General features: G+C 40.9%; 2 protein-coding genes across 2 annotated transcripts; one reads left to right on the forward strand and one right to left on the reverse strand.

The window, feature by feature from the left end:
• Nucleotides 1-24: 24 nt before the first annotated feature.
• Nucleotides 25-4857, reverse strand: coq10a (coenzyme Q10A). The gene is made up of 5 exons (XM_074681440.1): nucleotides 4206-4857; nucleotides 1077-1226; nucleotides 798-990; nucleotides 534-635; nucleotides 25-204 (listed from the first exon to the last, which is right to left on the reverse strand). The coding sequence occupies exons 1-5, from the start codon at nucleotides 4340-4342 to the stop codon at nucleotides 37-39; spliced, it is 750 nt and encodes a 249-aa protein (XP_074537541.1). The 5' UTR covers nucleotides 4343-4857; the 3' UTR covers nucleotides 25-36.
• A 1134-nt stretch (nucleotides 4858-5991) lies between these two features.
• ankrd52a (ankyrin repeat domain 52a) lies at nucleotides 5992-27177 on the forward strand. The gene is made up of 28 exons (XM_074681439.1): nucleotides 5992-6187; nucleotides 6743-6826; nucleotides 6953-7031; nucleotides 7241-7311; nucleotides 7525-7725; nucleotides 7810-7897; nucleotides 8151-8293; nucleotides 8477-8689; nucleotides 8892-8970; nucleotides 9070-9184; nucleotides 9311-9393; nucleotides 9492-9609; nucleotides 9720-9788; nucleotides 9876-10016; nucleotides 10255-10317; nucleotides 11410-11521; nucleotides 11780-11851; nucleotides 11946-12147; nucleotides 12243-12330; nucleotides 12435-12552; nucleotides 12997-13216; nucleotides 13301-13388; nucleotides 13537-13620; nucleotides 15135-15280; nucleotides 15406-15488; nucleotides 15689-15771; nucleotides 15915-16006; nucleotides 17353-27177. Exons 1-28 carry the CDS (start codon nucleotides 6161-6163, stop codon nucleotides 17622-17624), a joined length of 3234 nt encoding a protein of 1077 aa, XP_074537540.1. The 5' UTR covers nucleotides 5992-6160; the 3' UTR covers nucleotides 17625-27177.

Consider the following 27177-nt stretch of genomic DNA (forward strand, 5'->3'; position numbering starts at 1 on the left):
TTAAGGCCAGATGAGAAAAAAAAACAGCTGCTGAGATCACGTCTGGTGCACCTCGTGAAACATCAGCTCTCGCGGGATACGAGTCTCTGGGCCGTAAAGCTTGCAGGCTCGCCGCTCGAACGCAGCGACATTCTGCTTTACGACTTCGTCGAAGAACATGGTGGCTAACTGAGAGTGTAGCAAGGAGCGGAACTCAAAAGAAATCTGGAAAAAGAGACAAAACAGAGGTGCAGGTCAGAAAAAAGGTGTAAGATGGGATCAGTATGACTCATCTCTGTACGATGAATATGAGGTTAGGCAGACGTTTAGCTCAGATCACAGAATAAAGACTCAAAGTTAATACTTTCAGCAAAGAAATAGTTCCACTTTACAACCTGAAAACCATCTTAAAAGCATCAAATAGACTAGATACCACAGCATCTGACTGATACAGATTAATTAAACCTAGAAGTAGCAAAACAAATGTTCCAAGAGGAGCATTCTATGATGTAGAGTTAAAAAATCATCACAGGAGCTGAGCTGTGGTTACTTACTGAAAAATCTACGGTGCAGGTGCGAGGGTAGCCGGGAATGCCGGGACTAAAGCGCCATATCGTCTCAAGGTGATTGAACAGCTTTCCATCTGTACACACTGCCTGGAAATCACACAAAAAGCAAACACAGGTGCTAATTTTAAAATAAATTGTTGTTTTTTTATTCCATTTGTACCACCACTTACAAACCATCACAAGTAAAAAATGTAACGATAAAATTTGTCAGGCAGAATCAACAGATGACGAGAAGTTTCTAGCTCTTACTTTGACTAGATGAGGTCGGACACTTGTGATCATAGACGTATATCTCTCCACCACTGGAGGGAACCCCACTTCCAGCTGTGCTTTGGAGTGGCCTGCTCTTCTCATCATGGTCTGAGACTTCTTACACCAGGGGACGAAGTTCTTGTACTCGTCGACGTTGGCCACGACATCGTACATTTCCTGCATAGAAAAGCTAACCGAAATAATCAATGGGTTAATAAAAAATGAATGAAAACACAACCAGGTGACTTTTTATCGTTAATCAAAGTGATAATTCACCCAAGTATCCTCCGCTCAGAGTACTCCTTCCGTTTGTTGGTGAGACTGATGAAGTTTCTGCTCTGAGGAACAGCCGTCATGGTGTCCCACTCGTGAAGGCAAACCACTCGGGGAGTTCTTGTCATCAGAATGCCGCATGATGACAAGTGTCTGAAAGAGGAGAGAAAATGTGATGAGAGCTGTGTTCCAGAAAGAACTCAACAATAAAAAAAAGGCCCACCATGTTCCAGTTTACAACACTCTAACTCAATGAGCTGACTGAGGACAGCTCACCAGCAGCTAATGGAAGGTCTGTGTGTTGGGAGTGTGCTGGTGTTTTCTGAGCTGGGCCTGTTGTTGAATGGAAAAAGGTATGCAGTGACACCACTTAGCAGAGTGTTTTCCTGTGGGTGGACTATCTAATCTTTACACATACATTCTGACCACCAAATAATGACTTGAGATTGCGGCCAAACATGAGAAGTGTGAGTCGATTGAGTCGATATTGATAACTATACTTTATTTATTTTTAGCTATCTGGATGTTTAACAACATAAATTTACTGTGATCTCTGATTGAAGTCCTCTTGTTGCCTCCTTTTTGTTTCTTGATCTTCAACACATCAGTATACTGAATGTATCAGTGGATAAAAAGAAAAACAAAAATGATCTAACAGTTTACTGTAGATTTGTTATTGTTTGTTATGACGGATTAGGAAAACACGTCCTTTATTGTTTCAGTTATTAGACCGGAATATCACCAGGGGTGTCTCCCTGATCCAGCATGTAGCAAGACTGCAGCTGGTATCTGGAGACCAAGGAATTCCCTTGACTCTCGCTCCAATGACAAGCCTTTCCTTGTTGGAGCTGGAAAACCTCAAACCTGTTGACTCCTGGCCAATGTTACAATAGTTAACTAAAACGAAACTAAAAACGAAAACTAAAATTTAAAATACATTGCAGTTAACTCAAACTAATAAAAACTAGAAAAGAAAACAAAAACGATAAGTAAACTAAAACTGTATCTTGTGTTCACAAAGCTAGCTGAAACTAACCAAAATTAAAGACATAATGTCCTTAGTTATAGTTTCTGACAATATTATTAGCCTTTAGGATTTTAATTAATCCAACACATTTCCCAACCGATTTTACGATAGTTTTCGGCAGTTGTCAGCGCCGTAAGACACCATCACAGCGACGTACTGGGACGTGCTTGTTTACTGCACTGACTGGCTGTGCCCTGTGCTGCAACAAAACGTAGTGGAGCAATGAATCAGAGCATCTGTAATACTTTAATTTCATGTGAGTCTGACTTTGTTACCGAGTCCAAGTTTCTAATTATTAGAGCTCATATTTTATTGTTTTATATAATTTATGTTATTATTTTCATTTAATTCATGTTAACATTATTTTATATAATTTATGTTTATATTTTTAAATAAAGATTATATTATGTTCTTGTGTTGAAGGCAGCAGCCAACAGTTCAGAATCAGCATTGACTGAGCAGTGAGCACTATGTTGAACTGGAAAGTAATCAGTATTACAACATATTTACTCTGACCTTTTTGAATCCTGCACCTGGTTAATAAGGTATGAAAAACTAAAACTAAACTAAAACTAAGCCTTCTTGCAAAAATCAAAACTAAATAAAAACTAGAATGCCCGCACTAAAACTAATTAAAACTAAACTGTAATGGAAAAAAAATGTCAAAACTAACTAAAACTAAACTATCATGACAAATCCAAAACTATTTTAACCTTGCTCCTGGCAAGACTGTGCTGAATATGTCCATTTATTAAAATTCAATCTGGTTTTGACGCGGTTTGTTTTTATTTTGAAAGTCAACATGCGTTTTCATGTTGTTCCCGAGCATTTTAACTTCCTGTTCTACTCAATCTACTTTTTGTGAAGTGAGGCCTATCTTATGCGGAGGGCTCTGTCTTGCTGGAGCTGGGACACAGCTGGAACGCAAAAGAGCAGACCCAGTGTGGCCCACATGTTGACTTGAAGTGAAACCTATCTGATCCGGTGCCGGGATGGACAGGGACCGGACAAGGAAGGCATCTGACGTATTTTGGCCATCAGACTGTCAGAGCACTTTCAGAGGTATCCTGATACCACTATGGTGGACAACAATAATGATAATACAAGTGCTTGTTTAGTTTATAATAATAGGAAATGGTTACTCAATGTGTACCATCAATGTCAAAATCAATTCTACCTGTCTGATCACTTATTCATTTATCTGGTTACTTTGGGCACTATTTTTTCTGCATTTGACTTAAACTAGACACTTTGTATCTTGGATTTTCACTTTGTATTTTTTAACTAGACAGTTGTTTACAAAGAGTTTGGATTTTTACTTGCACTTATAATGTACTCAGGCAAATCTATTTCCTTCAGGGTCAATAAAGTGGATATTGTCTTATTTTATTAACATGTCCTACTGGAATTGGTCAAAGCAATATTGAAACTGTGTTGGTCCACTACTTCCACAACTTGTTTTTGAATTAGTCATTTCTTATAAGTGCCTGAAAATGATCAAAATATAAAATAAATAAGGGTTGGAATCGTGACACAGCAAGTCAACAGTGATAAAACTGATATCAGATTTGTAAAGAATGAAACATTTTTCTAAAAGGTGAAGTAAAGTCTCAATGTCATTGGTGCCACAACAAGGGGACATGGAGTAGTGAAGCTGTGAGTCACACCAGGAGGGAATTTGTAGTTTTGTAACATTTTTGAATTAAAAAGCTGATATTTACAGCCACCAGAACTGTACTGCACTGACATGGCAATGTTATATAACTGGTCCCACCTTCATCTGGCAACCTGCTAAGACAGTGTCTAAGACGGGTGACTGAGTTTGGTCCATATTACAAAGAGGTGCAAGTATGTGTGCTGTATTCATTATAAACAGTAGAGTCTGGACTGACAGGGTCAACAGGATACCAACGTCACCCTCATCGACGATCTTCACTCTTCAGAGATAACACCAGAAACATAACAACCCTGACAGGGTTAGACTGTAACCTTATCACTCCATACCGCTCGATCCAAAGGAGGCGCCGTGTCCACTGCTCTGTATTGAAGGACTAGCTGTATGTCGTTTTAATAATAGCCTCAAAGTGTGTTCGTGACAGGCTCACCTGATGTTCTGTCGTATGCATCCTCTAGGTACCGCTGTGCGACAGGAGCGTGGAGAGCCCACCGTGGCGATCTGTAGAAAATCACTGAATGTCCGCACTCCCATGGGTAACCGCCGGGCACCGGCTGTAGCTGCCATCAAAGCGGCCACTCAGGTAGAGGAGAGAGGGTCCTGGGTCTGAGCAGCTGGGTCCAGAGAAGGCGGAGAAATTCAAGGTCCAAACACCCTGCTTCGATGCGGGTGTGTTAAAGCACACGTAGCCTTAGCCAAAACTAGCTCCCTGAAACAAACATTTGTCGACTAGTAGGAAAAACTACCGCTTCTGTAGCGCTTTAAGATAACTCTAGTGCCGTTAACGTGGCTTATGTTCGTAGAGATAATCAACTGCTAACGTTAGCAAACCTTAGCTCGAAAGGTTTCATAACCAGTCCGAGGAAAACGCGACAAACGGCCGCATTTCTCCCGTCCAACGGCTATTCTCACATCACTCCACGACTCTAAAGTTAAACTCTAACAAATTACAATAATTCAGTCTATATCAGGTTTCCATTTTTGATACATTTAACCAAACAGCGGACGACCTTCTGCGGCTAAATAAAACGCCGGTGGGACAAACTGTTCCTCCCCTCTGTGCGTCGATCTTCGGTAAGCATTAACGGCTGTGGTGAAATACTGCCCCCTGTCGGATTGGAAGACACTTTGTATTTTCTTTTCTTCTTTCTTTAGTAACCAAGTGGCGTTAAAAGCAGACGAAAAACCCACCTTTAAATTATTTTTTTAATTTGGAGCAGTTTGTTTTCAGTCCTGGACAGTATCACACCTTTTAAAGAACATTTGTGTTGTTGTTGGTGTTTCTTTGTAACTTTCACTTTTAATAAATAGATTTTAAATTAATGTAAATTAGTTTTGGATTATTTTGCTTCATTTTACTGCAATTAAGGATATTTCCCATTCTCTTTTTAAAAAAACATTAATTTCATGTTGTTTTATTTTCAGTCGTCTTAATTTGTTTTAATTCTTTTATTAATTTTGATCATTTTTTTATTTTACTTCAAATCACTGAAAGTTGTTTCATTTTATTTTTAGATTTAAAAAAAAATATCATTTTTTATTATTTGTATTCATTTATTTACAGTTCTTTATAATAAATCATTGTTTATATTTTTATCCATTTGATTTCCTTTATTTCATTTTAAATAATGTTTTCTGCTTTTAATGAGTCTTAACTATTTCTAACTCGAATTATATTATTATTTCATCTTATACATACATTTAGGTTTATTAATTACCATCACTTGTTTTAATGATGAATCGTTTTCAGTTGTTTGAAAATCATTGTAAATGCTTCATTTTAATACATTTTAATGATGCATTGATTATGCATTTTTATTTCTATTTTTCATTTTTATTTTTTTATTTACTTTTTATTAATTTCATTCAAACAAAGTTGGATAGGTTGGTTTTAATTCTTTTATTTTAAAAACTTTTATGTCAATGTATAAATTGCATAATTTTCTGCCTTTTTTTTTTTTTCTTTTTTTTTTTTATATATATATCTGGACTATGTTTTTTTTATCATAAGAGGTGAACTCAGCTTCAGGAAAAATTTAGTTCAAAATGAATCGTACACGAATTGTTTAAATGTTAAGTGGCACTGCTTCCAGTTTCAGTTAGGTAACTCATTATTGAGTGCATTACACTTGATCTCCACAGGATGGCACCACTTCCCCCGAGGAGGCGAAAACAGACCGCCACGCCTGTAGGCGGACCAGCACAGTCGTAGCCTGTATCGTCAGACCAGACATAGGATACAGACAACAACAGTGACAGATCAAGACCGCATTTCTGTTTGCAACCAGCTATGGGTGTAGTCTGAAAGTGGATACAGTAGCGCACCGCAATATACCTCGAAGTTCTATCCTCATGAAGGAGCTCCGTCCTGGCTGAGTTTGGGAGATGGGAGTACTCAACATTGCAGACCAGGTACGCTGAAAGAAAGCGCTCCGTGTTTGTGCTGTGGCGCAGTCTATTTGCTGGAAGAGCCCTGCTCTTGTGCGCAACATGTAACGTCTTATTTGTGGAACGACGTGTTTATATTTGCTGCATATTTATGGTGCATCACTGTTCGTAGAGAAACTTGAGTTTTATTTTCATTATTTTTCGGGGTTGGCGGCGTTTGGCAGTCACACATCAACGTATACGTTGTTGCTGCTCCTGTACAGGCCCTCCTCTGGGTCAGGGCCAGCTCTGGAGCTAGATCCGTTTAGCTAGCTGACGTTTGTAGTGAGACAAGGGCCTGCAGGCCTCAGACAGGGCTCGGTGTATTTGCTGGAAGGAATTACTAAATGCTTCTGCTGTTTCACTGTGCAATCAATGCAATGCATAGAATATATAAAACATGAAAGCATATAAAATGATTTAAATAAATACTTAATGGCTTTTAGAACCGGATTCACGGCGCTCCTACCTAGTCCAAAGTTACCGTAAATGTATGCAGCTTTGTGGAGCCATAACCCGGCTGGTAATTTTTTGTTGCAGCCTCCTCTGGTCCAGGCCATCTTCAATCGTAATGCTGAAGAAGTTCAACTATTATTGCACAAAAAGGAGGATGTCAATGCACTGGTATGTATGATGCACATGCTCTTTAAAGTGAATTTATTCGCATTATCAAGGACATGTCCCATCTTACTATTCCTTAACAAATTGAACGTTTCTTCCTCCTTTTGTGATGACATACTTATCTCACAGGACCAAGAGCGCCGTACGCCACTTCATGCTGCTGCCTGTGTGGGTGACGTCCATATAATGGACCTCCTCATTGAATCAGGTAAGTGACTCTTGTGCAATACTGATGTTTTTATTCCCTGTAGATTTGTTGCAGACTAAATCCTTCGTCATCACCCGTACAGATGACTCCAGCCTTGTCAGATCACTGTGCTGCTGCATTGACCTCTTCCCCTCCAGCACTGAGTTGCTCCAAATTTTAAACAACGTTGTGTTTTTTGATTGATCTGTTTTATTCATTTTGTGTTGCAGGTGCCACTGTAAATGCTAAAGACCATGTATGGTTGACCCCGTTGCACAGGGCAGCTGCTTCCAGGAATGAAGTAAGCACTAAACTCATCCCTTTTGTCATTTTAAATGTTTTAATTGTCTCTGCCAGAAAACTTCATCCGCTAATTCTGTTAGGCTTTTATCCTCAGTGGTTGTAACCCTCATTTAGATTTATGCACTGAAACATTACGCTGACGGATGAAAATGCAGCAAACCACAGGTATGATATATGCCTCAAAGCTCTTGATTCTGCTTGTTTTCCCCAGAGGGCAGTGGGTCTGCTGCTGAGGCGCGGAGCAGAAGCGAACGCACGAGACAAGTTCTGGCAGACACCTCTGCATGTGGCCGCTGCCAACCGTGCCACGCGCTGCGCAGAAACTCTGCTGACCCAGCTGAGCAACCTGAACATGGCAGATCGCACTGGCAGAACTGCCCTGCACCATGCGGCTCAGAGTGGGTTCCAAGAGGTGAGTCCAGACTTGTTCCCTATGATTTTTTCAACCTCAAACTGGAGAGTTCTTTTTCTTCAAATACAAAATTTTCTCTTGCAGATGGTGAAGCTGCTGCTGAACAAAGGGGCCAACCTGAGTGCCATCGATAAGAAGGAGAGACAGCCCATCCATTGTGCTGCTTACTTGGGTAAGCAGGTTTCACCTTCTTGCCAGTGCGACTCAGCACAATTCCTCACCGTCTAATAGCGGGAATAACTCCTTAATGTTTTTGGGAAGTAGTGCACAAAGGAGGAGCTATAACACAGTGATGAAGATGGCTCATAAATCAGAGTTAAAAGAGCTGAAAAATTACTGACTGAACAATAATAAGCTATTTCCACTCCCATTATTGCTCTGAACATTTTAAAAAGAATCCACACTTCTTTGTGTGTTTCCTGCAGGCCATTCAGACGTGGTGAAGTTGCTGGTGTCCCGCAGCGCAGACAAGAACTCTAAGGATAAGCAAGGCTACACACCTCTTCATGCTGCTGCTGCCAGCGGTCACATCGAAATTGTAAAGTACCTCCTGCGGATGGGGGCAGAGGTGAGTAATGAATTTCTCTTAATATTGATTTTTCAATTAGCCAACTTAACCTTCCTTATTGTCTCTTTTATTAAATGTCACTGCATGTTATCGATGGCGTTTTATCATCCAGCTGAAATCTGGCTCTTATTTCAACGAAGCTTTTAGTTTTATCTGATGATTTTTCTTCTGCTTGTCTTTCAGATTGATGAGCCCAACGGCTTTGGAAACACTCCCCTCCATGTGGCCTGCTACATGGGGCAGGAGGCTGTGGCTACCGAGCTGGTGAACCATGGAGCTAATGTTAACCAGCCCAACAAGTGCGGCTACACCCCTCTGCACCTGGCCGCCGTCTCCACCAACGGTGCCCTCTGTCTGGAGTTGCTGGTCAACAATGGGGCAGATGTCAACCAGCAGGTAAAACCGAAAACCAAAAGATTGTTGCATCTAGGAATCAAATTCTCAAACTTTTACAACTAGATTTCAATTTAGACATCAAAGAAAATTGTGTTTCGTTATTTAGATTGATAATCTAAGAAAAAAACATCTTATTAACACTCTTTTAGTTTCTTTTATCCTAAAAACCACACATCTTTGCATCTATCTGTTCCCTCCACAGAGCAAAGAAGGGAAAAGCCCCTTGCACATGGCAGCCATTCATGGACGCTTCACACGCTCTCAGATTCTCATCCAAAATGGTAACACTGCTGCGTTCTCTCCCTGAATGAACCGAAACGATCGTGCAGGCTTTCCTCTCCTTTGATTCGCCCTCCTTTTCCTCTTCTTCTCCCTGTCAGGTGGGGAAATTGATTGTGTGGATAAGTATGGCAATACTCCTCTCCACGTTGCTGCTAAGTACGGCCATGAACTGCTGATCAGCACTCTGATGACCAACGGAGCAGACACGGCCAGGTATCAGAGAGCTTTAAGTGGCGTTGGCAATAAATATAATGGAGGCTGTGAAAACCCTGAAGACTAAAAACCAAGCTACACCTTTAACTCTGTAGATTTAACGCTCTGTTCTGTGCCTTTCTTCAGACGTGGGATCCATGGAATGTTCCCCTTGCACTTAGCTGTGCTGTACGGGTTTTCAGACTGTTGTCGCAAGTTACTCTCCTCAGGTACGTCCTTCATTCGTACACTCACTATTTTCTTCACCTGTGATTGAATAGGCTCAGACAAAGCCTTTACAATCCACTGTTTCTGCGATGCCCTGCAGGTCAGCTGTATAGTATAGTTTCATCCATGAGTAAGGAGCACGTACTATCGGCTGGGTTTGACATAAACACCCCTGACAACTTTGGGAGGACCTGTCTACACGCTGCTGCCTCTGGAGGGTAAGATCTGCTTTGTCACTGTTCTCTAAAAATGACTCAGCATGTTCTTGTGTTACATGTTACATGGGACCTAAAGTTAATATCCTCTCTGCGATAATCTCCTCTTGCAGAAACGTTGAATGTCTGAACTTGCTCTTAAGTAGTGGTACCGACTTGAATAAGAGGGACATAATGGGAAGGTCAGTTTCCCATCAACCCTTTGGCATCTCCAAGTTTTTAAATACATGTTACTGTTTTGAATAACTTTATCCACCATTTTGCTTTAGGACCCCGTTGCACTATGCGGCTGCTAATGGGAGGTACCAGTGCACTGTGACCCTGGTGAGCGCTGGCGCTGAGGTCAACGAGCCTGACCAGACAGGCTGTACTCCCCTGCACTACTCTGCCGCCTCACAAGCCTTCAGCAGGTTAGAAAAGAAACTTCCATTTTCCCTTCTTTAAAATATCAGAAGAACTGTAATTCTGCTTGAGATTGGCAGGAAGTCAAGTGTTGTCCTTGAAATTTGACTGACTTGTGAGACTGTCATTGCCAGGTGGATTTTAAAACTTAGAACAAAAAGTACTTTGTTTTTACACCAGACTGTCTGCATGTTACACTGCCTTTTTACAGGCTCACTGAACTGAAGCGTTTCTCTCACTTTTCAGAGTTGATCGTCATTTTTCTGGAAACCATCAGAACGATGAAGATGAGGCGAAGGAGTCCTACTGGTGAGTTTTCAGATCTCTTCCACTCCTGCCTCTCAATGTGACTTGTTTGTTTATTTTTAGCGCATGTAAAAAATGCATAAGATCTGATTATGAAAGAAAGAAAAAGAGGGAGTTAGGAGAGGTGAAGAAGCCATCAGGCTCATAAATAAGGACCTCACCTCTCTTAGAAAACACAACTACAATCAAAACTAGTGCTGCACAATTAATCCAATCACAATTTAAGAACATGCAACTGTGTCTCTTCACAAAAGCTATGATTTGCGATTCAAATGCCTAAATGTTTGTCTGTACATTTATTAAGTTGCAAAACTGGGACCCTTTAAGGTTCACCTGCAGATTATTAATCATGTGATTGGTTGCATAAAACTTACTGCCCTTCAAAAATATTACCTTGTACATTTTTCGCTTTAGATAGTCAAGAATTTTACATCAGTTTCTCCCAGACCACCCCTAACCAAATAAAATCCTTTCTTTTTGGTGATATGGATGGATCAGGATTTGTATTTATAAAGGAGGGAGATGGGACGCTGATGGATGATCAGCTTTAACTTTTGGGATGTCCCGATATTACATTTTCACTTCCAATACGATACAGATACTGCAGCATTGAGTATTGGCCGAGATCGATATTAATCCGATACGATATCAGCATTAAACATGCATACTTTCATGACTTGTTACTTATTTTGTAGTATGTCTGTCATGATAAAAAAGGTTTGATTAAGTGATATTATTCAAACAAAGAATTCAAACAAAGAACAGTAGTCAGCAACAGTAGGTATGAGGAAAAACGGACCCATTTATTATTGACCAATGGGTAACAGAAACAGTTCCACATTTTTGCCAAATCAGAACCCAAAAAATAGAAACACAAGAGCAAAATAAACACACATGATCTGAGAGAATAAAATAACTGAACTTGAAATGGATTGATGACAAAAAACAAGAAATAACTTTGAGGTTAAATTAAAAAAGGTAGAGAAGGGAACAAAACTATAGCTACAAACGGAGCTGTAATTTCAAATAGATCAATGAAACCTTAATGTTCTTCCTATGTCTTTCTCTTTCTCTCTGTCTCGATTGTGTCATCAGCTGCTTGGAGCATCTTTTGGACAATGGTGCTGATCCATCCATGGTCAACTCGAAGGGTTACAGTGCTGTTCACTATGCAGCTTATCACGGCAACAAACAGAACTTGGAGTTGGTGAGTTTTGTTTACGGATACCACTTCACAGTTCATCCTGCAGATTATAAATCATCCACATGAGATGCTGACTAATGCAAATGTACCAGAAGTTAACGCCTGGTCTGTGTGTTACGTTTCCAGAAGTCATTCAGCTTTGTGAATACAATCCGTGCTCGATGAATAATATCCAGGAATAGACTTGGCTCAGCATTAATAATGTATGTACGAGTTATTGTGTAAACCATTTAAACCCTCTGTTGTGGTTTCATATTCCAGCTCCTGGAGATGTCCTTTAATGCACTTGGAGACATAGAAAGCAGTATTCCTGTCAGTCCTCTGCATCTCGCCGTGAGTCAAACGTTTCACAAACTCTGCAGGTTGACACCAATCATCATACTGGCTAAATTCACCATCGCTGTGATGTTCCTCTCTGCTCCCTCAGGCTGATAAAGGACACTGGCAGGCTCTGCATGTTCTGACGGAGACTGCAGCCTACGTGGACATGCAGGACGCTGCGGGACGCTCTGTGCTCTACCTGGCTGCTCAGAAAGGCTTCACTCGCTGTGTGGAGGTGCTGCTGGCTCAGGGGGCTTCCTGTCTCCTTAATGACAACCGCCTCATGTGGACACCAATTCACGTTGCAGGTAAATTGCTCACTGCTGGACGTTAGCTTAGCACTGAGGCATTTATCACCACGATGATTTGATCTAAAACTCTGTTTCTTTTTGTTTGTTCTCAGCTGCCAATGGTCACTCAGACTGTCTGCGTATGATGATTGATTACGGGGAGGAAGGGGATCTCACCAATGTTGCAGATAAATTTGGCCAGTGGGTTTTTCAAGCTTTTATGAACGCTATGATTCCTTATGCTAATCTGACCATCCAAGGCACATAAACACACATCTATTTCTGCTCTGCTGTCCTCTTTTCAGGAGCCCTCTGATGCTCGCTGTGCAGGGAGGTCACACTGACTGTGTCCACTTCCTGTTGGAGAAGGATGCCTTGCCAGATGCCAAGGACAAGAGGGGCAGGACATCTTTGCACAGAGGGGTAGGTCAAAGCTCTGCATGTGGCTGCACCATGATTCAGAGCATCAGAGACTCAAAGAGAATCCTTGGTGATGTAAACATTGATGGTATAAAATAAGAAAACATGGCCAGTGTGATCACTATTAAAGTGAGCTACAGTTTTTACGCCTCATTTGAAACTGTGTTTGCTTAAATTCCTGACTGATAAGGGTGAGCGGTATAAAGCTGGTTGGAAAAATCTGCCGTCAGAGCAGTAGTGAAATATTAACAGACAGAAAAGATTGGTTGGAGTTCTTTTACCAAGACTTGCTGGAAAATATGTTATTGGTCAAAGCAACAGAACTGAGGCAAGGTTGGATGTAGTCATGGCTTCAGGGCAACCAGCACGATTGTCAACAAATATCCAGTTTTTCTACGTCATAAAACTCTAACACTGGGTATTGATTGTGTCCCCCTCACTCGTCAGGCGGTGCTGGGCCATGACGACTGTGTGACAGCCCTGCTGGAGCACAAGGCTTCTGCACTGTGTCGGGACATCCAGGGTAGGACACCTCTGCACTACGCTGCATCCAGAGGCCACACGGAGATCCTGGCCGGTCTGGTGCAGGCCGCTGTGGCAACGGACCCACAAGATAAACTGCTGGACAACAAACAATACACCCCATTACACTGGGCTGCTTACAAAGGTGTGTTTGATGAGAAACCTGATCCCTAAGCCTTCTGTCATTTACTATAGTCTATAACCCTGTTTAATCTGTGTCTGTTCTCAGGGCATGAAGACTGTTTGGAGGTTTTACTTGAATTCAAAACATTTATCCATGAAGAGGGAAACCCTTTCACCCCCCTGCACTGTGCTCTGTGAGTGTCACCCTCTCATACATTGTATTTTTGTGAGATGAGTTTCTCACTTTTTTTAAGTAATATCAAACTGTATCATAAAAAAGGTCTGACTTGCAGCTTTAAAACGTTTGTAGGAACCTTGGTAACTCCTCTGTCTGGCTCGTAGGTTGAATGGCCACAGCGGTGCTGCAGAGAGGCTGCTGGAATCTGCTGGGGTCCACATGATTAACACCAGAGATGCCAAAGGACGGTGAGGCTGCAGAGAAATAGACACATTTGTATTGACACAACATGTAATTTATATCATGAAGAAAAACCCCTAACCCCCTTGCTGAGTCTCTGGGCGCATCCAAATCGAATGTATGGAAATAGTTACACATTTGGTGCAGGATGAAACTGTATAAACAGGTGATTCTGTGGAAGGAGCTATAATCTGAAAGTGGCAACAAGAAAAAAAAAAGAACAGAGAAACGTGACACTCCTTTCCTATTGGTCGAAAGTGAACCACATCAGCCAATCACATAATTTTATGGTTGCTCGGAGAGAGGGGAAGTTTTGGGAGTTATGGAGGTAGCAGAGAAACAGAGTCTGCAAAAGTGAGTTTGATCGATATGGGACTTTTTATTTAACCTTTATTTAACCAGGTTGGTCCCATTGAGATTAAAAACCTCTTTTTCAAGGTAGACCTGGCCAAGACAGGCAGCAGCAAAAACACAAAGTTACAGACAAGAAGCACAAAACAGACAAAGTATGGTCAATTAAAAAGAAGATTATGGATTAAAATCACGTTCCAGGAAACAAACGAGCTAAAACACTGGCATCTTATAGAACCAGCCTTCATCTCTTTCATTTTAGATTTAAAAACATTCAAGGACACCAGCTTTTTGAGCTTTGAGCCACTTTACTGCTGGTTCCACGATGAAGGTGCAGAGTACCCAAACACCTTTTTCCCAATTTCAGTCTGAGCGCTTGGAGCGAAATGAGGTCCTGAGAACACAGGGAGTACTGTCCAGTACTTTTCTGCTTGATAAAAACACATAAAAGGTCTCCATGATCTAAAACAGGTAAAGGTGCTATTTTACATTTAAAGAAAAACACAGTTTTAGCCTCAGCTTTATCACAAGACCCAGTACATGTGATTCAAAACATCAATCAGTATGCCGAGGTATTTGTAACAGTGTAAAACTTTAACTTTGACTTTTGGTGTGTTTGGATGACATCCTTAGTGTGTAGAGTAATGTGTGGAGTGTATTTTTTTTTGTGTGTGGTGTGCCAGGGCAATGAGGCGATTCATGACAGTTATTCTGTAAAATCTTATTGTGACAACTGGTGGTTTTATTAATCGTTGAACAGAAACGGCAGGGAACTTCCTGTTTTCAATACAGATATTTGTATTTAACTGTTGTTTGCTAAGTTTGTACTTTGGATTTTTGAATTGGTTTATATTTGCATTGTAAGAAAAAAAAAGATTCATTACATGATTGTGGTTTCCACGGTAAAACAGTAAAAAAAAAAAATTAAACATTGTCCAATTTGTTCATACATCATATCAAAAGGAATAATTCTACGATCACACAGGTGAGGTTAAGCTGAAAAAAGAAACAAAGCAAGGCATGGTAAACATTTTTAAGCTGAAATATAAATGTTAAATCAAAAGTGGTCAAAAATAGTCCCAGAGTGTTAAAAAGCTAACATCAAATATATTTTTTATCGTCGTTAAATCACCGTTTCATCCTCATGTTTTAATGGTCTGGTTGCCTGTAGGACCCCACTGCATGCTGCTGCGTTTGCTGAGGATGTTGCAGGACTTCAGCTGGTGCTTCGCCACGGGGCAGAGATCAATGCAGTGGACGAGAGTGGACGCTCCGCTCTGATGGTAGCTGCTGACAAGGGACACAGCGGGACCGTGGGTAAGACTCAGACCTGCTGTTCTCCTGGGATTTAACACATCGCTCTTTGAACAGACCGATTGTGCCCTTTCCCTCACAACGAAGATGTCAGCTGTGCAGGATATAAATGTCTCTGTGTCTTCCAGCCATCCTCCTTCACCGGGCCAAGGCTGACCTGACTCTGCTGGATGAGAACAAGAACACTGCCCTGCACCTGGCCTGCAGCAAGGTAAACACAGCCATTACTCGCCATGCCACAAACACAAAGCTCCACTGTGCTATGCTGAGCATTAACACAAACAAGACCTCAGAGCTTAAACAAAAACAGCTCATGTGTGGAAAATAATTCTACACTCAAGCGCATTTAGGCCAACCGTGACAGAAAAAAGACCACGTGTAAAGTTTGCTCTTTTCTGTTCTGTCCCTCAGGCTCATGAAATGTGCGCCCTGCTGATTCTGGGAGAGATCCACAGCCCGACACTCATAAACGCCACCAACAGTGCTCTGCAAATGTGAGAGTCTTGCACATTTATTTTAGTCTGTAACATAAAAACAGAGTGGCTTTTTTGACTTGTTCTGATCTCAGAATAACAGACTGCGGGACTGATAGCTGTTTGTCTTGCTGTCTTTCATCCTTCCCCTTGTTCCTCTTCAGGCCCCTTCATCTTGCAGCACGCAACGGCCTGGCTACGGTGGTGCAGGCACTGCTGAGCAGAGGAGCTACTGTGTTGGCTGTGGATGAGGAAGGTGAGGCCTTTACATGATGGGTTTAAAGGGCTCGAATAGCAACCATCGTTTAAACCTTAAGTTTTTGGAGAATTATTTCGAGTAAATTCCAAAGAGTATGATTAGAAATCTTGATTTATGTTTTTTTTGCAATGGATGGAAAACAGGCTAATGCTAACTTTTTATTATATGGGCACAGAGGAAAGCAGCGACTTAAGTTATCCTTATCGTTTGAGCTTCGTCTTTTTATTTTTGTGCAGAGTAATAGATGAACAGGAGCTTCTAACAGCCTGTCTGATGTTTAGAGCTGGGTGAATTAGGGAGGAGTTAGTTGAAGCAGCTCAGGCAGAAGCTGCTCAGACTTGGGCCATGTCCACATGTAGCCGAGTATTTTCAAAAACGAATATTCCCCCTTCGTTCATTTTTAAAAATACTTTTGTCCCATAGACTGTATAAAACAAGGATGTAGTCTCCCTGACGTCACCCGTCTGTTTCTGAAACGGAAAATGAAGCAGATCGGCGATAGCGGCCATATTGGTAGTGGCAAGGGCTTCACGTACAGCTATAGGGTGCCTGTTGGTCACATGACCCTGCGCTGTGCCTCTGATTGGGCGAGCTCGTGATCTTAATATCCTCTTAACAGCCGAGTTAGAAAAAAATTCACCCCCGTAAAGTGGGTGCCAATAGTAAAATTAGCGATTAAGACAGGAGACGTTTTTTGTACCAGGCTGTAAATGGGTTAATTTCTGCTTTGAAAATGGCTTTTTTTGGCTTGGTGTGTATGTGACTTGCGGTACGTCCGGAGCCAGCCTCAAGCGGACACTCAAGAAACAGCAGATTTTAGCACTTCCGCATTGTCTCATATTCTTGGACCGGAAGTTGCTGCTTGTTTCGTCGACACACAGCGGGCAAATCTGCCAATGAGTACGGCTGGAGGCTTGCCAAACTCATATTTATTTTTTCTATACGTAAAACTCATGCCAATCAACCGGAATGAGCCCCCATCGTTCAGCTGTGGCGTTTGAGAACCAAAAACTCAATTTACCAGCGTCCACAAGAAACCAGAGTTTTCCAAAATCTTAACTTTGGCCGGAGTTTTCAGAAAACATTGTTTTTAGGGACGTAGAGCTGCGGTTTTATGTGGATAACAGGTGTAAACGTATAAAAAAATATGCGGTTTCACAAATACCCAGTGTAAACATGGCCTGAGTGACAGTTTCCTGGGTTGATCCTGAAGTGTTACCTTTTGCACTACATATAATTTTCATCACGTTTTGTTAGTAGCAGCCATCAGATGTTTGCCTCATGGAGTTTAAATCGCATGTTTAAGTTGTCTCTGTGCACTTATGTGAACTTTCCTCAACCAGGCCACACCCCAGCCCTGGCCTGCGCTCCCAACAAGGACGTGGCCGACTGCCTGGCTCTGATCCTCTCTACCATGAAGCCTTTCCCCCAGCGGGACCCTTCCTCCTGCTCCTGCTCCTCCCCCACCGTCTCCCCCTCCCCGGGTCTCAACTTGCTGAAGCACTGCGGCATCACCGCCACTTGCGCCCCCCTGCCGAGCAACGGCCTCCACAACGGCTACGTCAAAGACCGTCACGGCGCACCGGTTGGCCTGGACGGGTGTCTGTCTGAGTGAGGCCACGCGCCCCCCTCAGTCAGCTGCTATCACCATCATCACCACCAGAGGGGGGGAGGGACTCCCTTTAACATGGCCCAGAGGACCAGGAGAGCACCCACCCACATGTCTGTTCTGTGTATGTATGTGTTTGTGTGTCTGTGTGTGCGTGAGTGTTTGGTCTTCTCTTGAGGTGCAGTCAAACCTAATATGCAATTAGATCCCATTCCTCCATCTCCCGTAGTGCTTAAAACTTCGAGGCAGATTGCTCTACAAGGTCACTCGGAGGAGAAGTGGCGTCCAAAACAAACTCTAGCAATCTGGCATCTGAAATCATTTAACCCTTTAAAACCATGTCAACATCCTTATATAACCTGACATCTAAGAGCATGGAAATCTCTGTATCCTCAACCACCTCTCACCATCATATCACTCAGTATAAAGTCATATCATGTTTAATCAGCCATGGTGACCTTGTAGAGGAACATTCAGCCTTCCCAAAAGAGTGATCAAAGAGTTTTTGTTGTTTTTTGATTACTTTTTTCTTCTTCTTCTTTTTTTTTTGTTTTTAATTGTGCGCTAGCTTAGATTTTTATGAAGGAACCACACAAGGGAAAAATCTAAACATTTTTTGCTTATGAGTGCAATGCTTATGTACTACAGTACAATCCGAAAAATTTGGAAAAGGGTCACAAAGAATTCCATAGTGTACTTAAAAAAAAACGTATGGCCTAGAATTGTTTGGCATTTTAAGATAATTTGGTAATGCTGCTGAATACATACGCATGTCTCCTTCCAAAGGAGGGCCATGCTCGGGTCAGCGTTTGTAACATCGATTTGTTCTTGATGCTGACTTCATGTTTTAAAGATGCTAAATAAGTGTTTGTTAAGCTAGAATGTTTCTAAGCATATAACTTATGACCAAAGTTGATCAACACTATTATGGCTATAAATTATTTATTTGAGATGAACTGTACTGTATAGAGAAAGACAATAGATCTTGATATACCTCGTCAACTCGTTTAGCAGCTGCTTCATCTTCACCCAGGGTCCGTAGGCCTAATGTTCTCTTTTTGTAGGACTGGAGAACTACTGTAGGATAGTGACTGACTGAGGCCTTGTTTATTATTAGATGAAGGCTTTACTAGTAATATCTGCCAACAACACCTCATCAAAGCGTCATATATCTGAGCACATAAATGAACAAGCCATTTCAATTTATTTCCCATCTCCTTTAACAGTGTTTTTTGAAAAAAGAAAAAAAAAAGATTTCAGAATTTGAAAGGCCTAGCGATAAGAGAGCGATCAGTTTTGGTTTTTAGGCACTCATTACTTCTTTTTTTAATTTGTTGTTTTCTGAAGTTGAACTGGCCATCGTGGTTTTTCACACGCTCTTACTTTAAGGAGAATTTCTCTCTGAGCTGGTGATCGAGTCTTAAACATCTGATAGCTCATATATCTCAACCTCTCGGTGATCAGTTCGAACAGATAAAAGTATTTTCTGCTGTTTTTATTGGGCAGTTTTCAAGCAATATTTTCTTTTGGCCTTTTTTTTCTTTAACCTTATTGAATAGACAATCACTGTCACAAGGGCTTTTGTTTCCCTGGAATGTGTTTTGATTTTTTTTGTTTTGTTTTGTTTTTTTATGATTTCATGAAAAATTAACCTAAAGACTAAACGAATGGCTCTGTGTGTGCCGGGCATTTTACTGTCAGTGTCAACACAAATGCACTGGATTGCCTTTATGGCATCTCATGAAATGCCTTTTGACCCATGCCTTCCGTAACACATCATTTCAGTTGGATTGCGAAATGGCAGCGTACGACGAGCCCTGAGACTGACTTATCTTTTCCACTCGTTCGTTTGCAACGGCATTGAACCACAGTTGCACCGTAGTGGAGAAAAAAAAAGTGCCCGGCATATCTTTTTATGTCCTGGCGTTATCAATAACTGGGGAGCTGATATCCCTTTTCAGAAGCAAAATAGGGCTAAGAGGAAAAAAGGAGAGGGATCTTTGCTTAGGCCAATACCTGTTGTTTAGATTTCAGGAATAGCAGAAATCCAAATATGTTTTTTTTGTTTGTTTTTTAGTGCTCATTTTGTCGTCTCCTCATCCCATTTCTGGTACTAAGCATACTAAAGATGATTGTATCGGACCACTAGAGCTGTTTGTGACTTTTAGATGTTATACCTATGCTATTTTATTCGACCATCTGCTGGTGGTTAAATTACACTGAGTCAGATTGTTTTCATTGGTGTGAGAACTTCATATCCACTGGTAATGAAGTGGCACAATTGCACACATTAGTTGACTGGATGAGAGATGAGGACCTAGACTAGGATTGTGATGTTAAGTTCCCCCCTGCGAAAAATCTTTACTTGATTTCCTGAAGCTGACATCCGTTTCATTTCAAACGGTGATTTCTCTCGGTTAGTGTCATAGTTTCATAGTTGGCATTTCAATTGACCTCAGTAACCTGAAATGGAACTAATTGGTGACCCCACAGCCTTTCTGTTCTCTTGATCGATTTCTAATTTCAGGAGAGCACTTATATTATTACTAATATTAGCGATAGGTACATAACAATTTGTATTCTCAGGATCTGTGCTGAAGCAGCGAACAGAATTTTATTAATCCAATCAGATCTCAGCAGGAAGATTATGTTGACATTTATTTTTTGGTGGGATTTTCCATAATTTAATTCCTTTTTAACCCCAATCCCACAGCACTTAATTAGATAGTCAAGCACGCACTTTAGTACATTCAGGTTCTAAGTGTGCAAAATAGAGCAGATGTTAATGTATGTACTTATGTTTACATGCATGTGTGTTGCTGCTGAATACAGGAAGGAAAGGGTTGCAAAAGACAAGCAAAGGCTGCAACAAAATTGTACTCTTTCAATGCATTATTCAAAAAGGAAAAAAAAGTGTCTCTAAGAACTTCGGGACAGTTTCCACTGCCCACTGACTTTTTCTTCTTCTTCTTCTGTTGACTAACTCGGGGCGGATGGCCCCTTAAGAAGTGACAAGGTTACATTACCCAGCCTACTGTTAATAACAGACTCCGGCCTAAGTCACTTAAGTCAGTGCACCTCAGGCAGGCTCCTTAAAATCCTCTACATACTGTCTCTGCCATCTGTAGGTGCTGTCTGCTCGGGCAGGGAAGTTTTCTCTCTCTTGTGATGTCTTTATCTGACCAGTAAACGGAGCCATTGCCGCTGCAACTGTACAAGTCAGAACTGATCCTTTTGTTGTATCACAGTATTCTTATACATGCTCTTCTTTTTTTTATTTCGTGTGTGTGTACCAGTGAAAACAGAGTGATTGTGCATGGAGCTGAATCACAATTTTGATATACTCTAACGGTTGATCAAGTGGAGCATATACATTATTTATCTGGTACCAGAAACAGAAAGCAATGAAAGGTCCAATTGTAGCAATAGAGAGCGTGTGTAACAGTGTGCAGCACAAATATTGCACTGCCATCCATTTAGGCCAATTCACTAAATCATAGCATAAATGCCAATGGAAGATTTTAAATGCGGGTCAGATGTTATAATCTTTGGTCACAAATATGGCCTGTTTGCCAAAACGTGTGGAGAGATGAGAGGGAGGAAGGGAGGGGGGGATCCTCTTTAGTAAAGCAGCAATGGATTTATGCATATGTTCAAACAGTTTACAGTCTGACCATCAAATCTGAGCCATGAATTTTTCTGACTGAAATGAATGTAGGGTCAGTTTAGAGCAGGACAATTTGCTTTCTCCCGACTTTAAACTGTTTCTCTTCATTTGTCTTGCGTAGATATGATTACACAGGTAGCATGTAATAACCTAATTCTCTACAGTATGTGTAGTAGTCTTCCTGCATTTTGAGGGTCTGGGTTAAGGTTTTTTTCTTTCTATAGGCCTGCTGTCATCTTCTATCACTCTTCTTTCTCTCTACATTTATAAATAGAAACACATTCGTGTGGAGTGTAGCCTATAAGGTAAACAGAGGACAGGAGTTCAGATGAATTTAACATTCATGTTCATCCATTCCATTGAGATTGCCTTACAGTACAGTAAAACAAGAGGAACGAAAAGGTCTACAGTAGATACGATCACACATACTCGTAAATAGCCTATATTTGACAGAAATGCACCTAAGCTACACCCATTTAGTGCCATAGAAACCTTTATTTGCCTTTAGACATAAATCATTCTCACTTGGTCAGTAATTTATTCACCAATAGGCAGGATTATTACAATTTGTGTTTGGAGCTGCATGTCTTTTCACCAATTCTACTAGTCAGAGAACACTATATCAATATTTGCATGGGATATAAGTACTTAATGCAAGTATTCTGTTAAAATTAGGTGTTGGTAGAAGTCTATTGTAAAATTGGACATTTTTGCAGAAGCTAGTTAGTCCCTTTGGTATTGGCAAAGCAATCCCTAGGTTGTGTGTTTGTTAAATAAGGTGGTTTATAATGTGTGTAACCAGGAGAAAAAAAAATCATTTTTGATGTCCAAAAAAAAAAAAGAAGCATGGTATATTCAGAATAGAATTGATTTGCCTCAATGGATGTCTCGGTTCTTACTTGAAGTAAATGGCAAATTTCAATTCAACTCTCTGATCCACTGTTGAGCCTTTTGCCTTAAAAAGCTGAAAAAGAGGAAACGATACCTGACAGTACCTGATAAGTTGCATCACCTTTAGAGTTATGCTACTTGGTTGGATTGCTTGAATTAAAAAAAAAAAAAGAAGCTAATTTTGGTCTCACAGCCACCTTTGGGTGTCGAGAAGCACACAAATCAATTGAGGTAGCACATAGCTCAAGGTTGCCATGGTGCAGAGATTGTTGTGACAGGTTAGGATTTCGCCATATTTGCCACTGTGAATGAATGAATTCAGAATTCACTCAAGAAAAAAAAAACAATCAAAGCTGGCTTCTCTGTCATCAGGAGCCAAACGACACTGGGGATAGAAGTGGTGTACCTCAAAATGAAAAGAGAGGAGGAAAAAAAAGATGGAGATTCTTCTGAAAAATGCTTGTACAGCTATGCTAACAAAGAGTTCAAATCTTGTGATCCATCTTGTCGTGGGTAGTGTAATTCTGCTTAAACCAGCCTAAATCAGAGATGTATCTATGCGGAAGTGTTAGATTAGTGTCGGCAGATGTCTCATGTTTCCTACCTTACAAAGGGGGCAGCAAACTGCACCTTGTACTTTTTATTGGACCTGCAGTTTTTACCTCATCAGTGATATTTTGTGTGACGACGCTGACATTTATCCTCTGTGATCTCTTCTTGTTTCTCCTGATGCCAGTTGTGTAGATTTCTCTTACAGTGTGTGTGAGTGACTCTTCAATATATGCATGTGGAACCCAAACATGCACAAGTCCCTTATTTTCTAGGACATAGAATCATAGTGACCCTGTTCGAACATGTTTCTCTACATTACAACCAACAGATGAGTCTGTTATCTGGTGCAGGTCATTTAGCGTAAAGGGTACAGTCTATTTTAAGCTGGGAAATGAAGGTAGCTATAAAACTTTACCTCTTGTAAGTCGAAACAATACAACTACACTGTATGACTAATGCTAGTTTGACCGCCATCCCTGCCTGAACACTTGGTTATTAAGTTCCCCCCACCATTAGGACCTGTGTAATATTGAGCACAGTGGTGGCATGGTGCCTTTTATTTGTTACTACCGAAAGGTACGGTCTTCCATTTGTATTTCCCAGAAGCCTTATAATGGGAAAAAGGAAAATACACTGAACGTACGTACAGTAGAGAGGCTCACATTCCCTCTGAGCAGGATTCTTTCCACCCTATGAGATCTGAGTCATAAGAATAAAAAGCCTAAACACACTCCTTCTGTTTTATTCTGGGTTTCACGACGCAGCTCAGTGACTGAGTGCTCCCTTCGGGTGGCGGATTAAATTGCACATAGCCGATGCGATTTAGGGCACATCAAACATTTGAATGGATGGGGATCAAAAAGTATGAAAGCACAAATCCAAAGAAGGCACCTCGGGGCTCAGTCGGCTCCCTAAACACCTGCGCGAAGGAGCCGGTAGACCAAATTTAGGCAAAGATGAGACGACTCTGAGCGCTTAAAGCATGAGGTTTGATTGTCAGTAACACATTAACTGTAGAAAGACCATCGTCTGGAATTTCAGAGCTTCTTCTGACTCTTCTCATTTCTATGGTTTTCATCGACGACTATTAACTTCACAGTGCTAACCAAGTTTGTGAAAATGCGGTACCTGCATTCAAGATCAAGATTTTTCGGCGAGCTGTTTGTTGTGACTGTGTTGCGAGCTGATTGTAGAGATTGTTTTTGTGTTTATTTTTTAGGGTAGACCGATTTTTACAAGTAGGGTTGCAGTAGTAGCTGTGTGCAGTGTTAATAACAGTGTGATCATACTATAGAAGTGACGTAACATTTTGTTGTCTTACCGTGACATTAAGGCATGATTCATCTTCTTCTCTCAAGCTGACCTCGTTTTGAAATAGACAAAAGATAAAAAGTGCAATAACCTTTTGTTTATCATTGCTTCCTCTGTTGGAAAAAAAATGTAATATGCCCTTTTTTTTGTTAACACCAAAAGTCACTCATCTGTAGCAAATGAAGGATTGTTATCGGTCCTCTTGTTTGTCTCCAGAGAGGTGGCGTTTGCTTGTGGAGTGTTTGATATTCCATTCTGAAAACTGTGATCAATGTCCAAGTGTAAAAGCTGCCTGCTCAGAAAGGACTGTGCACAAGTTGACTGATAGATTCGAGTAGGTGCATTATTTTATTTTCTTCCTCTTCTTCTGGATGGACTTTGATGGAATTGTAGTTTGGGCTTCTGGTTTTTAGCCGGTAGACATGTTCATTTGCATGTGTAGATGTGTATATGCATCCTCTTCCTCCTTGAATGAAATGTTTTCTCAAAAAATATTTAGACCTGCTGTCAGTGATATATGCGGATAAAAGGAAATATGAAAATGCCTTATATTTGTTTTTCAATATTAAGCATTAAGGGTTCTTACGTGTCCCTCCCGTTTCAGCGTGTAGCCTAAAGCTTGTACAGTTAAGAAACTCATGAGATTATATCTACTGTATAGCCTATGTGTTTTCAGAATTTGTTACTCGGAGGTCCTTGTGATTGTGGTTTTAGAGAAACATTCCCCTTGAAAGTGCCGTTTGTTTTCACCAGCAGGAGGATGTGTCTTTGGGGGGGTGAAATGTATTTACAAGAAGGAAAACAAACACTTTTTTCAGTGTTTACTGTTGAACCTGTTGAACTGAATGACACAAAGTATTCGTGCAGGTGAAATAAGGCAGCAATCTTCTGGTGGAGCACCTTATCTACTCGCTCCTCTGTGAGCCCATGGTGGAAATAGTCTCACCCCAAGCTTGATTACTCTAAAGCAGAGCCATATCAGAGAATTTGCCCATTAGGAGCCCCTTTGAATGTGCTATTAGGAATAGCCTACCGTAGGAAAGGATGTATTCTGCATGTTTTGTGACATTTTAGTAGTACCATGTTTTGTTTCGTAGTCCGCTGCACTGTAGATGTTGCCACCTCATTGCAACTCACAAGCTATTAACAATCCTCTCACAACTGGACTTGAAGCAGGCATCGATCTGCTGCTGAGGCAGCCTTAATTCATTACAAATTAAGAAGGAAAGATAGATAATGGGTTGCCTGTTTTACTTTGTGTGGCTTATCTGGGGAAATAAAAAAGAGCCCTTTATCTTTAGGGGAAGGTCTCTGAATCAGGGCATGTGATGAGTTACAATCAAACAGTTTCACAGTGCACCTTCACTTAGAAAAAAAAAAAAGATGAAAAATGAAAAAAAAAAGTTGGCTTGTCCGCCCAACATTCCAAAGTTCTTTTATTTTCCCCCCACAGTCCTGTCCCGCTGATTGAGGAAATCTTTTTTGCGTTGCTGGTGAATGAAGTGGGCATGTGTGTCAATGACAGGGTTCCCTATTTAGCCTGATTACCTCATTTACAAATCTGCAAATATATACTACTACTCTACTGTGTGTAAAGGAGTCAATGCCATCACCAGCAGCGTGGTCTCTCGACCTGTGATGACAACAGGACCAATGAAGTTATTCTGTTGAATGAAATTAGCCAATTTTTAGAATATGACCAGTCTGGAGATATATATCTATATATTTAGGGTTAAGACAGGATTTGATTATTTTGAGGCAGAATGGGCTTCTTTAAATTTCCTCATTTTATCACCACAGCTGCTACGCCAGTCTGCGCCTGAAGTGATTATAAAAGCGTCAGATTTTACATTTTTTTCTGCGTATAAATTTGGAATCCAGATTTTTCTTCTTCAAACTTCAGTTCAGACACACATCACTCCTTAAAAACCACAGACTGGGGTAGCAGGTGCTGGCACTAGCTTGGTGTGAGCCGGTGAACGCCTGGTGTCTCTCACCATTACTTAAGTGAACGATCACATTAGCATCACTTGCTGTTTTTCAGTAGCATTTCTCCTACCTCCTTGTTTTGCAGCCTTGAGTATTGTTTGTCTCTCCACCTGTTCTGATAAAGAAAAAAAAATATTCACAGTACAGGAATACAGATTTATCATAAGCAATGGTAGTTATACATTAAAAAAAGTGTGCTTGGTTGTGCTGTATGTGTATATGTCTATTTGACGTTGAAAAAACTATTTATGAGAAGCATTTATACGACAAAATACCACTGGAATGTGAAGCCAGATAATGTTATGATGCAGATTCTGATGATAGTCTATCCCCCTTTAACATTCAGTGGCGAATGGTCAGAAGATCCATCTTTTTAGGAATAATTAACCATGCATTTGATTTCTTCTAACACTGTCTTTCTTTGGTTATGTGTATATTTCCCTGTCTAGCCCTATAGTATGTATCATTTCAACGTTTACAGCTTCATTCTGAGTCGGCCGTTGATCACCCTGCAGTTGTACAATGATACCACAGGTTGTCACGAGAAAGATTTTTAGCTAGATTTGTAATTCTGTATGAGGGCGAGTTTGAGCCCCTCAAGCCGTATGCCTTCGAATCCATCAGTCCACTCCAAACCAAATTCTGCTACACAGGCGTCTGTCTCCACACTGCCCTGACATTTCACGTTCAGTTCGATTACAAGGGGTACAGGACAAGGTGAAAGGTTTGAGGTTTTCTAACCCACCCCCGCCCCCCTACCAAAACACCATCCCCTTAGTCCCCTAAACCCCAACGCCTAATCCAGGACAGGACCAGCCCCACTAACCCCCCGTCACACCTAAACCTCAAGCCATTCATTTTTTCTGTTTTTGTTTTTTCGACAATGCAATCCTGAAAGCACTTTGCCTTGTTATTCCTTTGTGTGAACATGTGAATGATAATTTGTTACAAAAATGTTAAATATGTAAAAGATCATTCACTGTTTTGGAAAAACCTGCATCTGTCTTTCTGACGTTAATAGAAAAAAAATGATTTAGTGACATTAAACCTGAATCTATTTTATAAAATGTTTGCTGCAGCCAATTGGTCTTGTCATTCAGTATTGTGGCTTAGGGTTGTTTGTGTTCAATAAAGTGCTATTGCTAAATA

This window comes from Halichoeres trimaculatus, unplaced genomic scaffold (genome assembly GCF_033239565.1).
Source record: "Halichoeres trimaculatus isolate MK-OKI-2021-1 unplaced genomic scaffold, fHalTri1.1 fHalTri1_scaffold_11, whole genome shotgun sequence".
NCBI classification, from domain to species: Eukaryota; Metazoa; Chordata; class Actinopteri; order Labriformes; family Labridae; genus Halichoeres; species Halichoeres trimaculatus.

Coding starts and splice junctions, on each gene's coding strand:
- coq10a (XM_074681440.1), bottom strand. CDS start 4,342: ATGGCAGCTACAGCCGGTGCCCGGCGGTTACCCATGGGAGTGCGGACA. Junction 1,227..4,205: donor TGCATACGACAGAACATCAG/GTGAGCCTGTCA, acceptor CTCCTCTTTCAG/ACACTTGTCATCATGCGGCA. Junction 205..533: donor CCTGCACCGTAGATTTTTCA/GTAAGTAACCAC, acceptor CTCTTTTTCCAG/ATTTCTTTTGAGTTCCGCTC.
- ankrd52a (XM_074681439.1), top strand. CDS start 6,161: ATGGGAGTACTCAACATTGCAGACCAG. Junction 8,294..8,476: donor TCCTGCGGATGGGGGCAGAG/GTGAGTAATGAA, acceptor CTTGTCTTTCAG/ATTGATGAGCCCAACGGCTT. Junction 10,017..10,254: donor GCCTCACAAGCCTTCAGCAG/GTTAGAAAAGAA, acceptor CTCACTTTTCAG/AGTTGATCGTCATTTTTCTG.